The 16414-nt window shown below is 37.4% G+C and overlaps 1 protein-coding gene across 1 annotated transcript in view; it reads right to left on the bottom strand.

The window, feature by feature from the left end:
- Positions 1-11539, bottom strand: part of tmtc2a (transmembrane O-mannosyltransferase targeting cadherins 2a) — a 76663-nt gene extending 65124 nt beyond the window's left edge. Inside the window, exon 1 of the mRNA XM_028451520.1 lies at positions 11166-11539. Coding sequence (XP_028307321.1) covers positions 11166-11248 — 83 coding nt within the window. The 5' untranslated portion in view covers positions 11249-11539. The remainder of the gene's footprint in view (positions 1-11165) is intronic.
- Positions 11540-16414: the final 4875 nt, after the last annotated feature.

Raw genomic sequence — 16414 nt, 5'->3', positions numbered from 1 at the left:
AAACAAAACTCTTGCCAACCTGTTTTAGGACAATATCACACATTTTCCACAATATTTCTCTCTGTAGAACAAGTGGCTGAATGAAGATTTTTGCCTGAACCTGACAGGGCCCAGGTTCAGTCCTTCCAAGCATTTTCTGACCCGCTTACTTCAGGTGCTGCACGGAGATCAGGAGATGCGTTTGGATTAGCGCGAGAAAGATGCATAAACGTATACTGAGGAGGTGAATCATAGGCTAGAGGTGAATCATAGGCTAGAAAATTAGGCTATAATTGATTAGGGCTTAAAAATTCAGCTTTTTTCAGGTTCGGGCAATATCCTGTCAGGCTCGAAACGTATCGGGTTGAATTTTTGAGGCCAGATTAAAAACACACCCAATCTTGCACAAAATCTTGAACTATGTTTTTTGGTGTTGTATCAGAGTAACATTCCTTCCTACTTGTCTATGAAAAAATTAATAAGAATAGATAACTCAATTAGCCCTAATAGGCATGTTTGGGACGTTTTCTGGGAGTGATGATCTAAATATGGAAAGCCAAAAAAACTGAAATAAAATAGCAATGGGTAAACTATGAAACTAAATTGGAAAAAAATATGAAACAGAAAATCGGAAGCTCTACAGATGTATGGGTAGTTAAAAACTATATATTACAACATGAAGTTTCTCTAGGCACACTTTGAGAACCCTATCGAACCACTCAAATCTGCAACATTTACCTAAACCTTTATGAGAAGGAGACTGAATTAAAGAAAACTTCATATTTAAAGTTAGCTAAAGTATTGTAAGACTTTATCAGTTTGTAAAAAACTAGTGTTTTTATTACAAAATAAAAATTACCAAAAACTGCATAACCATTGAATCAAACACTTAACAAAGTACCAAAAAACTGCTCATTTTTCTATAAACCTGTCAAAATAATATTGCGACTCTTTAAATCAGTTATTTTATATATACACCACTTTAAAGAAATCCATTTAAATTCACCAAAGTCAACCACAAATCTCTAAATTATCGCTTGATAAGCATTTTTAAAGCTGCAGCATATTATCAAATTGACCAGTAATTGCTTACAATCTGCTGTTGTTTAAGATGAGAATCTTCTCTTGATGTTTAAAATTAAATCAGAGGTCTATACCCTGAATTTAAAGAGGCTTTAAACAACAACAGAGTCCACATGCCCAATGTTTTAGATCCAGGAAGTAAAAGCAGATGTTAGTGTTTAAAAGCATTGGGTTGGAGCAAATCAAGGCGACATATTACCAGAAAAAGACTTTTTTTAAAAATAAAAAAAAACCACTAAACCACACGTTTCATGATGCTTGCCAGCCTTCAAAAACACACATATCGTATGTGCGTAAATCTGTTCGAAAGCTTCTTGCTTTAAAACCATCTCAAATTACTGTCTCAAACACTTTACTCATCACTTTTTCTCACCACACTGTTCACTTTTAATTCTGTCCTTGGGCCGTCTTAAATGCTCACAGTGGAAACTCTTAGTGACTGATGCCTCAGCACTAATAGTAACTGCACAAGCTCAGTGTAAGAAATGTTCTAAAAATCATTGCATTAGCCTATTTCTTCCCTCAATTGTTTATCTGCTTCGAGCGTGTACTGTATATATGTACACATGGTTTTGATAATTATCCACTAGAAGCTGTGGGATTCCTGGCAGCATTTCGCACAGTGGGCTGAAAGTGAACACATATAGCTTTGGGGGCACAAAGTGAAGAAGAAGAAAAAAAAACATGAATATGAAAGGTTATCAGTACCAGATTGAACCCGGAGAGGCAAGAGAGATGTATTTTAGTGGGAAGCAGATTTTCAAAATGCAGTTTGCAACTATTAATCTTCTATTTTGTTCACTTTTTCTTACAAATTGAAACAATTCTTTGTCATATTCCTTCCAACAAATCACAGTTACTTAGAAATAGAAAAATTGTGCAAAGAGGCGTGTAAAAACCTCACATAGACACAAATCAAATGCACAATAGTGAAAGTGTCACAACAATTTTACCTTTTTAATTATTAAATGTTCACAAAAACAACATGTTTATCATGCATTCCACATTTAAAAAGGTGGTTTAATTCAGACTTGGAGGCACGCAACCGAAGGCTTTCTCATTGAAAATATGCTTGTGCCCCGATGCACACAAACTCCACAAAAACAGTAAACATTCAGTGTATTATTGTCTCATTGTAAAGCAGAACAACTAAATTATTCGGGATTGAAATGAAAGTGTGTTTTTACAGAAAAACTATCAAACTATCAATTATCATTTTTCAAACTCTTCCAAATGTTCTTTAATCAACAACTAACAGAAGGTAATCTATATCATCACAAAACCAGCAAATGGAATTAGCAATAGCCTATGTGTGATTAGGATTATTATTATACATCAATTTTATATAGCGCTTTTCTGGGTACTCAAAGTCGCTTTACAATGAAGGGAGCAGTGTTGGGGTGCCTTGCTCAAGGGCACCTGATAGCTAAAGCAGATTCAATGTTTCTGTACATTTTATAAAGCAGAACTTTTGCAGTTTTGTAATACAGTTTGGATTGCTATATTTAAAGAATAATGGTAATACTTTACTTGACGTTTTATACATATGGCTGGCATTATCTGTCATTAGCATGAATGAAGTATCATGATGGCTAAACTATGACACCTTTGGAGCTATGGTTGCATTTTTTGGGTTAAGTGGAGGGGTATAGTTGGGTTAGTTAGGGGTTAGGGGTTAGGGTAACAAACGACACTTAATGACAGCCTTCATGACACCTCATTCATGCTAATGACGGGTGTCATGCCGTAATGTCAGCCTTATGTATGAAACTTCAAGTAATGTGTTACAAGAATAATAACCTTTTTTGAGACATCTATCACAGAGAAATGAAGTATAACACAAGACTAGTTGTTTCATAGGCATACAAATCTAAGCTATGTGAAAACATTTGTTGTTTTTTTTTCTCATATGTTAAATTTTGCTAACACTTTTCTCTTTTTCTTATCATTTCTATTACCTGTTTGGGCAAGTTAGCTAACGCTTTCCACATGCTAATTGCTGTATAGCACTGGAGAAGCATTTTGGGTAGTTAAAGACCCAAAACAAAGGAGTAATTAACAAATTAATAACAAATATACAAGAAAATTAAGCCTCAATCCTGACTAGAAAAGGTTTGTCAAATATTTAGCGTGTTATGGTTAGCTTTTTATGGTTTTTTGTGGTTAGCATAGGTTAGAAAGTCTCCTTCAAGGAACAAGCTACATTCTGTCATTAGTTCAGTCATGTCATTACATTGTGAAATGAATCCAGAACAGTAGCCAGTGGCAAAACAACAATTTCGAGAGGCCTTCCTGCTTTAAAAATAATTTAGGGCGCCTCTTATCTTAGTGGGTGTTGATACAAGCATATGGCCGTTCCTGACACAACAATGCTGCTTTTCTAACAGAACATACTGTACATCCACACCAGTGCTGCATAAAGATGGATGAGGCGAAGGGTTCAAAATGATATAAACAAGGAAGTAAATAGGAATCAAACCCCATGTTTCTTCATGTTGATCCATTCATTAGTTGACCGCAAACAATGGTATATTAAAGCAACATAGTGAATCATATCCATGTCATTTGTAACGTGTTCAAAATAAAAATGCCTTCAAAAACACAGTTTTAGAGAATTGTATTCGGCGGAGGTTTTTGTACACCCTATAATCAAATCCTTTCCAATCTTCTAAAGACAAGGAGATGAAAACGTCTTGTTCCTCTGAGACTAAGGGAGATGTTTTTATTCCTATCCCCTGAGGGACTATCTATAATCCCATTCTGGCGGCGCAGTGGATCTCTGACATCACTTACATGGGTCACAGATGTTTCTGGAGACTATTCTCTGAATGCTAAACACCTGTTTAAGATGCATTTCATTTCCAGAGATCGTCTCTTTTGTCCTTCCTTTTTTGCTTCCCTTCAGATTACTGCTGCTGATTAACATACTTGTTTGCCAGGTAATGAAATCCATGCATTAAATGTATGAATTTGTCAAATACTGTTTTGAAATAATGTGTATATTTATTTGAAATGTTAGAAACACGGTCAAGCTCATCTGTTAAAGTGTCGGAAACCTTCATGATCAGTGATCAGAATGAGAGGTCAGAGGTCAGAGGTTATGGTCAGGACATTTTTCTAATGTGTGACTGTTTGTCTCAAACAATTGATCTAATGTATAACACAAACACATCAGCTTAATACAGTGGTTTTCAACCTTTTCACCCCCAAAATAAAGGTGCCAGAGACCGGGGACCCCCACTGTACCTGAAGGTGGTTGAACACAGACATGAACGTTGAAGAACAGTCATGTGGAGACAGGGTCATCGATAAGGGGAGAGATTTTTGGGGTCCATCCATAAAGTCAGTAAAAAGATGGTCCGTTGTATGAATCTGTGATAAATTTATCTGAATAACAACCACTGTTATTCAAGAGGTTTAATTATGGAAGCCCGTTTCCGCCACAAAAAAAAAAAAAAAAAATCACCAAGGAAAGTCATAATTATGAGTTAGTAAAGTCATAATTATGAGTTAGTAAAGTCATAATTATGAGATAGCAAGTCATAATTATGAGTTAGTAAAGTCATAATTATGAGATAAAAAAAATTTTGGTACATCCATCTGTACCCATGACACTGACCAGAAATCTCCATTTGTTGTTCAATAAACTGAGCTACTTCAGCCACATCAGTTTTATCCTTTCGACGCCAGAGCCTCTTTTTGCTTAGTATCTTTTCAAGGGTGCGTTTACTCAGGATATTTCTATGTGAATTTGCAAACAATGTATTTCATCATTTGTAAAGCCCCGTCTAAAGTAGTCTTTGATAGTCTCAGTGTAAGCTCACCACATGAACAAGCTGCTGTGTTTAAGTGTCTCATAATTATGACTTTTTTTCTCATAATTATGACTTTCTATCTCATAATTATGACTTTACTAACTCATAATTATGACTTTCTAACTCATAATTATGACTTTGTTTCTCATAATTATGACTTTCCTTGGTGATTTTTTTTTTTTTTAGTGGCGGAAACGGGCTTCCATATTTAATATTATTTGCTCCATAGTATAAAGTCGTTTTAAAGATGTAAATCCTTGTTTTAATCTGAAATAGAATAGGTTATAAGTGACCAAAAATGGTGGGAAGAGGTGGTGAAATGGGATTTTAAAATGACCAAAAACTGACAGAAAAAGTGGTAGAAAAGGATTCAAAGTGTGAATGTTGGATCAATTAGTTTAAACTGGAAAATTGTGAATGTGCTTAAATTGTCGAAAGAAAAAAAAAGCATGAAATATGGTGAAAAGATGTTAAAAGTAACAATAATGGGTCAACATATGTGACATTAGGTGAGAAAAGTGGTGGAAAGGGTTTAAAAATGCTGAAAATGTCTTGAAAATGGAAAAAATGTGCAGGAAATGCATTGAAATTTGATGGAGAAGTGGCAGAAATGGGAGTAAAGTAGCAAAATTGCATTAAAAGAAGCAAAAAATATGGCAAGAAAAAGTGATGAAAATAGGTTAAAATATGGCAAGTTAGGTGTAGTTGCAGAAAAAGGGCAAAAATTATAAACATTCTTATTTCTTAAAGGCATCTAGTGACCCTCTCCCAGTGTCTTGCGACCCAAAATGGGGTCCCAACACCAAGGTTGAGAACCCTGCCTTAATAGACATGTCGTGATACTTCTGCTTTTGTGTTTTTCAACCCTCCAAATCTAAAGTCCTCTCCCAGCTCTTGCAAAACGTAGCCCAGAATAAGCTTTTCATTGGGATCAACATTGGCCAAAGGAGGATGAAAAACCTGTAAAACCATTGATGAGATTGGGGGGGGGGGGGCTGTGGTGCGGTGCTGAGGATCTGCGTTGCCATATTGTCTAGGACCGCATGTGAGAGGAAAAAAGAATCTGATAATCAAGTAAATGATCAGATAAGATCACTATGTCCGACAAAAGCATGACATTTTGTCTGGTTTTGTAGACGACTCCTCGGCACAAGGATCGGTTCAGTTCTTCTCCACTTCAATCTTTCACTTGTTCTAACCTTTTTACGCATAACTCTTCTCTGATCCCCAAGGGAAGAGCCCGGGGAGCACACGACTCTTGACCCTGGAACCGAACATCGTTTGATGAACGACCAGGAAAGGTCAGACCTCTGATTGGTATTCAGCCTCCTCCATCTCAGAGCTTTGAACCAAAACAGCGGTGTCCATACCCCTGGAGTGTAAATTACCATGGTGACGTTGATAGATAAGCAGCGTTGGAGAACTTTTGCTGAGTGTGAGCGTGGGCTGAGGCTGGTAGAGCAACGCCAGAGGTAATCAGTCAATGAGCGGCTTTTTGACAGCTCGCAGCACTGTGCCGACAAAATCTGATAGATGGAGAACCTCTGGGCGCATTTATTTAGAGGGTATTTGACAACGTGTGATGGAAGTAAAGACTCCATATGATGCTCGTTTGTACCAACGCTTGGGGTCTCCACCATTTTTATCTCCTCCCACTCGCTTAAAACACACAAAGAGGGTCAGTTATGGTGCTGACAAGCAAAGTGAAAGGGGGATATGTGAACTTTAAGGGGTGTCTGAAGATGTTAACCAGACAATAATCTATGACAGAGAACTGCATGAAAAGGGGAGTCAAAACCCGTTTGTTCATGTTTTAAATCTATCGAGAAACCTACAACAAACCTCTGTTATCAGTGGTTTTTATGCTGATTTAACACTGGGGGGGAAAGAAAGGAAAAAATAATTTTCATTTTTGACAGATTGTGAAATCTTTAGTGTCCTTATCCAGTGTTTCACAGTCAATAAAGAAATTACCTGTCCAGATGTTCTCTCTCAAAGCAGTCCAGCTGTGTTGGAGCTACTCAACATATGCATGACAGACGGTTGCTCTCTCCTCACCCACTGTAAATGTTGAACTTCTGTTTTTCAATATAACATTTTCCCAAATGCCGTTTCCTAGTTTAACCAATTCTGTTTTGTTTCCATTTTGTTTTGGGGAGAAAAGTGTTTCGGCAGAACATTTTCTGTGGTCGGAATTTTGTTGCATCACTAGACGACGATAAGAAGCCACCAAAACGTCACAAACCATCATTCTCAGCCAATAGCAAAATTATATTGTAATAGCTAGGTTTCAACCCATAGAGGGCAGTCAATTTTTTTTAATATTTTTACATTTATTCTTACAACAAAATATACCAAATGGAAATACTTTGACTAAACTGTCAAGAGTTGGACTAGAATCGATCAACAACACAACTTCATACCCAAATACATTGGTTTTTGGGGTTAAGTTACTCTTTAATGAAATATTAATGAGAACACTGTAAAATAATAGAGGTTCAATATTTCTAGTCTGAAATACATCTTATTTCAGACTAGAATGAGACTTTAGGTCTCATTCACCTGACAAATAAACATCTTATTTTCAGACATTCAAAATAATTCTGGACGTATCAGTGACTTTAAAATATTTTTTTTTAAGAATTTAATTATTTGTCAAGGTTTGATATTTCTTCCATGTTGTGCTTGTTTTTGTTTGTTAAATATATATATATATATATATATATATATATATATATATATATATATATATATATATATATATATATAGTAAACTAAAGAGAGAATACTCTTTAACTGGTCAACCTTGCATTTCGGTCACAGACAAGTCTCGGATAGTGCGGTCTTGAGTACGACATTAGCTAAAAGTGCGTGTAGAAGCTTAGACAACCAAGAATTACTTTAAACCTTAGGTTCCCAAAGTGAGGTACACAAATTGTCATGGGGGTACGTGAATAACAAGTTTGGAAGAATTAGGGCTGGGCCCGCGGAACATCTCCACATCGAATAGCACGTGCCACGTTCCCGTGAATTCAGTCAAATGACTCAGTTCCACCGCTTAAATAAATGGGGCCCCCTGGCGCCCCCGTAGCACATACGGAATAATGAGCGCCATTCATATATTGGTATGTGTCAATGATTCAGTACCACCAACTGTCACAATATTTGACTCACAAATAAATGAGAAAACAACTTTAATGTGAATTGTCAAAAAAAGGGGGCTGGGCCCCAAATCGAATTGTGCAAGGCATAATTGTAATCTACGTTGAATTACCTTTGAAACAATATATCACACGATTATGTTCCCATAAATTTGGAAATTACCGGAAATAGGGGGTGGAACCCCGGGCCCCATTTAAAAAAAAAAAAAAAAAGCTCAGTGTCTCATCATATTCATTCATAGAGTATTCATACCAAACTGCATTACAATCTAACGAGAACTAACGGAGGGGTAGTCATTTGAAAAATGCCCCCCCCCTGGCACCCCCGTGACACATACAGGGTAATGGGCCCCATTTATATATTGTATGCGCCAATGATTCGGTACCACCAACCATCGTAATATTTGACTAGCAAATAAATGAGAAATCGACTTTTGTTTATTTTTTTTTCTTTTGGGGCCCCAAACAAAAAACGGGCTCCGAGCGTCGATGCGTACACATCCATAGATGATACCGACAAATTTCAGCCTGATCCGTTAACTAGTGTACACAACAACAACAACAAGAACAACAACAAAGTGAGTGGCGTTTTGAGTCCGGTTGCCTGGCCTAAAAATTATAAACAGCTTGAAAACATTATAAACTACAATATAAATGGACCGGCAGTCAGGAGCATCCATGCATTGGCACAAATGACACATTAGCCTTTGTAAGACAATCCTCTAGTGGTGACAAAAGAACAATCTCGTCAAAAAAGTGCAAACATTACGAGTACGACATTGCTTTGCGCTAACCAAACGCGCTATCAACACTTAGATGCCCTTTGCCACTATGTACTGCTGGTGTGAAAGTGGATTTTCACTTTTATCAAACAGGAAAACAAAACACAGCACAAGGCTTTGCGTGGAGAATGATTTATGACCAAGACTCTTAAATTCTGCCAGACATTGCAAAGTTATGTGCAGCCTCTCAACCTCACACGTCTCATGAAATTTGTAGTGGAAAAGTTGAAAGTTGTATTTCACAGTTTCAGGGTGATGAAGAAGAGAGATTTTTTTTTTCTCACTGAAAATACCAGTAGGTTAGTTAAATAAATCAAGTAATAATTCTAAATAAGAAGTAGATTATTATACACTTTATATTATATATTGTTCCTCAACAGGATAGGTCAAATTCAGAGACAAATGTCACTGTAGGGCTACACTCTATATGACATTACATCATTAGGTTTTGTTAGTGTGCAGGAGTAGGGGGGTACATGGCTTCAGGTCAAATGTCTGAGGGGGTACGGGACTGTGAACAGTTTGGGAACCACTGCTCTAAAGCATAATATACAACATCCTCACACACACAGACGGTAACTAAACCACTGTACTTTACCATTAAAGAAGGAACTCAGCTTTTCATCAGTAATACACTAAACATATAGAGAGGAAACAGTAGGTCATGTGGTCCTATTAAGTCTGACAGCGTGGTGATGATAGGTGACTCTGTCAAGGGTTTCTCTCTGTGTGCGTCTGCTACTCTCATCCCAGCAGCAGCTGGATGGTTACCCACCTGTTTCCAGCATGTTCAGTTGACAGCAGCTGTCATAGAAATATCAGTTCATTTATTTACGACAATTTCATTATCATAGATTTCTTTAAAAATCTATCAAAGGGTTAGAACAGCTTCATAAAGGTGACTTTTTGTGTAGTAACCCTTCTGTTAATTCATCTTTCAGAAGTGATGAATTATGAGATTAAAATAAACAGAATTGTATACACGTTTATTAACCAATCCAGCATCGGTTATCTTTGATTGTCCACCTAAAATCCATCCTTTTTTATTCATACACACTCAGAGGTGAAAATAATGGATTAAAAGTACTCACGTTACTGTAACTGAGTTGCTTTTATGGGTACATGTACTTTTTTTGAGTATATTTCTAAATCAGTAGTTTTACTTGTACTTGAGTATAATTTCAATCAAGAGTACTTCTACTTGAGTAAATATATCAGTACTCCTCTATACACACAGTGGTGACAGTAACAAAGTACAAATACTTTGTTACTGTACTTAAGTAGTTTTATTCTGGTATCTGTATTTAAGTTGAGTATTTATTTTTTTGGCGACTTTTTACTTTTACGCGTTACATTTTTAAACAAATCTGTACTTTCCACTCCTTACATTTTAAAAAATGAGCTTGTTACTTGTAAGACTTTCGAAGATGACGTTATGACGTAAAAAGACGCAAAATGTCGGTAGTTTGAGCTTTTTTTTTTTTGTTAGGCAGCTCCCTTAGTTTTATGGTTAACATTTTAAAGTTTTTGAAAATGTTAAATTCAAAGCTGCTCTAGGTAATTTCATTCAGCATTTGCATTTTATTTATTTATTTATTTTTTAATCATCTTGAGTGCTAAATGATCCAAGTGTTAATAAAGGGTAACAGATTTTATTTATTTCCATGTACCAGCTTTCAACAAGTTCTTAAAATGTTAAACTCGACTTTTTTTCTTTTTTTTTTTTTTGACACATTTTATTTACAAATTGTATTTTATGCTAAATTCATGTGTTCATATGTGTTCATATGTAACAGATTTAACTTGTTTCCATGTACCAGTGTTCTATAAGTTAAAATAAAATAAAACCAAAAATAAATAAATAAATAAATAAATAAAATATGGAATTTGCTGGAGTCATTTTTTTTTTTTTTTTTTTTTTTTTTTTTTTAAATTGAAGTCACTATACTATTACTTGAGTACTGAAAACTAGTACTTCTGCCTCCTGTGGTGATGGGACAGTAAAGTGTGTAACTTCAACAGTGATTTTATTCATATTTGAGTGTATCTAATAATAATAATAATAATAATAATAATAATATGAGAGCTTTTGTGGTGTTTTTTAGCTTGTGATGGGATGGATATGTAGGAATATTATAGCAGCAGAAGATGAAGGGTGTAATGGAGCTGGTTTCTTTACATAATACAGCTTTTAGTCCACTTCCCACGCTTTTCTTTGTGTTTTAGATCAACGTGAACAAATAAAACAGTTAATTTATGGAAGGCTGCAGACAAAAGCACGTGCAAAGCGCGAGCAGCGACCCGCCCCCGCTGGACTGGAGGTGACAGAAACCTAACACACCTACCTGTCATCGTAGCACAAATCTGCGTCCAGCGTGTTGACATAGAGAAGCACAGCCACAGCGGTGCACAGCAGCTCAGTGATCATGTCTCCAAACAACGAGTGGGAGAACCAACCAGGGCTAGAAAGACTTCTTTAAACCAGCTCCACACTCGTTTTCAGCCGCTCGGAAGCACCGCGACGCACACAGAGAACCGCATTTTATCAAAGTGTGTCACACGGAGACGAGGAGCGGTCATTCTAACCCATGGTGGCGGGACACGGAGCAGAGCTGCGGGTGGAGGGGAGGAGCTTTAACCCGCTGAGAGAGGAGAATGACAGCATAGCTGAGTAGAGGAGAGTCCACTGAGCATCACTGACTGTTACTGCGTTATTACAGAGCATGTGGGCTTCAGGAGGAGGCGCATGCGCAGTGGGCAGCGAGGAGAGAGAGAGAGAGTCATCCTCAGCTCTTTATATTTAGGAAGTGTCTATTGATACTGAAAAGTATCAGTTATAATCCCGCTTTTGTCATATATATATCTTCATTTAACACGGCAAATTCCACTTTTAAAAATACATACGAAAAAAAGAAACATTTTAAGGTATTTCCTGGGTTAGGGTTAGGGCTAAAATAAAAGGGTTAGCGGGGTAACTAAATAAATATGAGCTCAAATAAAACTGACGGAACTTTAGGTCACGTGGTGCACCTTTCACGTCACCTAAACTGGCCAATGAGAGGTGCTGCGTATGAATAGAATGGTAGTCTATTTATACATTTCTGTATCAATAGCCACGGGCTTATATTTATAAATGTCATAATGACCAAATATCTCCATTATGTACTAATAATGATCTAGTCTCATCCATTTTGGCCTTTGATTGCAGTTATTTAACAGTTTCAGTTTCAATGAACCAAAACTTTTAGAAAGTGTCTATTCGTACCGGTTGCCGTACGGATAACCACAGGTGCTATTGGTACGTTTACCGAAGTGAGGGTTAAGTTATAACACTATATCGCATATGCAAAGCCTGTTGCATATGCGTCCCATACACTCTCCGATACGGAGACACGCTATGCACAGATCGAAAAAGAACTGCTCGCTGTCGTCTTTGCGTGCTCAAAGTTCAAAGACTACGTCTATGGAAAACACACAGTCATTGAAACTGACCACCAGCCCCTGGTCACAATCCTAAAAAAGCCGATCCACACAGCTCCTGCGCATTTACAAAGGATGCTACTTCGGTTACAAGCTTATGACATCACTCTTGTCTACAAAAAGGGTAAGCACATGTACCTTGCTGATACCCTGTCTAGAGCTCCAACAAAGACCGTGCCTCAAACAGAGAATAACACATTTGAAGTCATGTCTGTCAGTTTCGTTTCCACAGCCAGACTCGAAGAACTCAGAACACACACAGCAAGAGACCAACTACTCCAAACTCTAAGCACCGTGATTCAGAACGGATGGCCGACCAAAGAACGTCAGGTACCTCCCCCTGTCCAACCATTTTTTCCTTACAGAGATGAGTTGGTGGTGGAGGATGGCATCATCATGAAAGGTCACAGACCAGTCATTCCAGACTCACTGCAGCATGAATACATACAAATCATGCACAGAGGTCACCCCGGCCTTGACTCCACAAAGTTAAGAGCCAGAAGCACTGTGCTTTGGCCCAACATGAACAAAGACATTACAAACGAACTTGTGTGACGTGCAACGCTACTCGCCCTCACCAACAAAAGGAACCTTTACAACCTCATTCAATTCCTACCCTGCCATGGTCCACAGTCGCAACCGATTTGTTTGAACGGCATGGTCAGCAGTACTCCGTACTGGTAGACTCATATTCTAATTGGTTTGAAATAGACCTTCTCCATGATACAACGTCAGCCTCTGTGATCAAAAAGCTAAAAAGACATTTTTCTGTACATGGAGCGCCTCACACCCCGATTTCCGACAACTCGAGACAATACACAAGCCAACGTTTCAAGGAGTTTGCAGAACAATGGGACTTCGTTCACGTCACCAGCAGTCCTGAATACCCACAATCAAACGGGCTAGCTGAACGTGCAGTCCGCGGCGCAAAACAGCTGATGGAGAAGTCTCATCGAGATGGTACTGACGTGTTTCTCAACCTGTTAAACATCAGAAACATTCCTCGTGACAGTACACTGGGCTCACCTGCAGAACGTCTTATGTCACGCCAAACACGTTTGACCTTTCCAGTCAACACCAACCTGCTGGCCCCTGCATCAAAGAGCTCAGTGCAGATCACAGCACAACTCCGAAGGAGGAGACTCATTCAAAAACAACACTATGATGCAACCAGTCGTCCTCTGATGCCACTCACTGAAGGTCAAGTTGTCAGGTTGCAAACTACAAATGGACATGATCGCATCGGCACAGTGAAGCAACTGTGTAAGGAGCCTCGGTCCTACCTCGTTGAGTCAGATGGAGGCGTCTACCGAAGAAATCGTCGCCACATTCTTCCGGTCGCCGAGCCACCACCTCAACACGTTGACCCTACGGACGAAGGAACACCTGACCCTGTCCCTCTCTCACCACAGGTCCAGCATGAACATCGTCCTTTTCTGCCAAATGCCCAACAATTCACCAATGACTACTCAAGACCTTTTTTTACCACCAAGGAGTCCCAGGGTGCCACTCCTTATGTGACACGCTCAGGTCGGATTTGTAGGCCGAATCCCAAGTACCACGACTGAATTGAATGTTACCATGGGATGTGAAAAAAAAAAAAGAAATGTAACAAAGTGCAAGTTTTCAGTGTTGTATGCATGTTCGTTGTTTGGTGTTGATGGCACAGTGTTGTGCATGTTGGTCATGTTTGGAGGGGAGGATTGCATGATGCATTTGTTTTGGTGCAGAGGGCTCAAACTAAAAGGAGAGGATATAAATCATTCTGTTATGATTGTGCTTCATCGCTTGCCGTACTGGTCAACAGTGCGCATGCTCCACCTCTCGGAAGAAAAGCGTCCCATGCAAGTAGTTCTACAGATACAGTCACGTTGTGAAGTTGTGATTAGGAGTTGTGAATAAACCAACTAAAGACTCACTGTGGACTCCTCGCACGTTTCTACATCCGCCACTAAAAAAAAAAATCACCAAGGAAAGTCATAATTATGAGAAACAAAGTCATAATTATGAGTTAGTAAAGTCATAATTATGAGTTAGTAAAGTCATAATTATGAGATATATAGAGAAAATCATAATTATGAGTTAGAAAGTCATAATTATGAGACACTTAAACACATTTACAGCAGTTTGTTCATGTGGTGAGCTTACACTGAGAGATGCTGATAAGACTATCAAAGACTACTTTAGACGGGGCTTTACAAATGATGAAATACATTGTTTGCTAATTCACATAGAAATATGCTGAGTAAACGCAACCTTGAAAAGATACTAAGCAAAAAGAGGCTCTGGCGTCGAAAGGATAAAACTGATGTGGCTGAAGTAGCTCAGTTTATTGAACAACAAATAGAGATTTCTGGTCAGTGTCATGGGTACAGATGGATGTACCAAAAATGTTTCTATCTCATGATTATGACTTTACTAACTCATAATAATGACTTTGTTGCTCATAAATATGACTTCCTATCTCATAATTATGACTTTACTAACTCATAATTATGACTTTGTTTCTCATAATTATGACTTCCTATCTCATAATTATGACTTCCTATCTCATAATTATGACTTTACTAACTCATAATTTTGACTGTTTCTCATAATTATGACTTCCTATCTCATAATTATGACTTAACTAACTCATAATTATGACTTAACTAACTCATAATTATGACTTTGTTTCTCATAATTATGACTTCCTATCTCATAATTATGACTTTCTTTCTCATAATTATGACTTTACTAACTCATAATTATGACTTTCTAACTCATAATTATGACCTTCCTTGGTGATTTCCATAATTGTTTGACTTGCCATCAAAAAACAAAAAAAGTAAAGTGTTACTCTGTTTTCACAGTACAAGGATTTGTGTTGTACCTAAAAAGCGTCGACACACTGAATATTAACTCAGTTCCTGTCAATTTCCTTTAATTAACATCTTGACTTAAAAATTCAAGATGAAAATGTGTCACAACTCTTCACGCACGGTTTCTGTTCTCAGACCATCATCACATCCTGAGAACTAATATCCTGACAAAAGACAGACAGGAAACAGAAGTTTACACACTCTACTGTAGATTTCTCTTCACATGATTGTGTGTGTGTGTGTGTGTGTGTGTGTGTTGGCTCCAGGCTGACATTTTGAGAGGAAACATCAAAGAGTCCCAGTGCAGGTGTTTATTTATCCATGCATGTGTGAAGACATGTTGTGTTAAGGTTAAGAAAGAACATTCCAGAGGATGTGAACAACAAACACCTGCAACATTTACACACGAAGGATCATCACACACACACACACACACACACACACACACACACACACACTCTTTGTACAGATGTGTGCACTGCAGCTGCTGCAGTGACAGATACTGGAAGTGGGAATGTTTCGGGCTGATTTAGACTTTTAATAAGGATAAAAAAGGATTGCTCAACATTAGTTGTAAGGGTGCAAAGCATTGCCAAAAAGTAGAAAGTCACACGTAACCACACGTAACGCCACAGGAAAACATCGTCCTGTCTGTTTTGTGTTCCCAAAAGCTCTACTTCTGTTCAAATGTTCAAAAGTTCAAAACAAATCAACAATATATGTTAGAGATTTGCAACTTTCACCAAAATGTAGCCCCAACACTGAGGAAACTTTTGTAAATCTAAATTTATTGCAAATGATGAAGTCCATCCCTGTTTGTTCAGAACGTTCTGCACAAAAAAAGATATCCACAGATTATTGATTTATCAAAAATTGAGCCTACAATGCATCACAAATATTTGACTATAAATGGTGTAGTAAACATATTCTTGCTGAAAAAAATTTCAAAATTCTTTTTTTTCCAAAGGCAAAATTTATTTTTTATTTTTTTTTATAGCATCTTGAATTTTCCTCCAAAACAAACAATTGTAGTCAATCCAAAAAAATTTGTATTTTAAACATCTGAGTAACAGCTTCTGTCTTGTTTTGCCTAAAAAAGCAGATAGAACTTTTTTTTTGTATATTTTGTCTTTAATAATAATTATAATAATGATGTGTATTAATCAGATTTCTACCTGATTTTAACTAAACATTCATTTTTATGACAGTTTAAATCAATCTACACGGTTATATCTGATCTATTGATCCGCAGA

This window comes from Gouania willdenowi, chromosome 6 (assembly GCF_900634775.1).
Source record: "Gouania willdenowi chromosome 6, fGouWil2.1, whole genome shotgun sequence".
NCBI classification, from domain to species: Eukaryota; Metazoa; Chordata; class Actinopteri; order Blenniiformes; family Gobiesocidae; genus Gouania; species Gouania willdenowi.
This window is presented reverse-complemented; position numbering and strand designations above follow the sequence as displayed.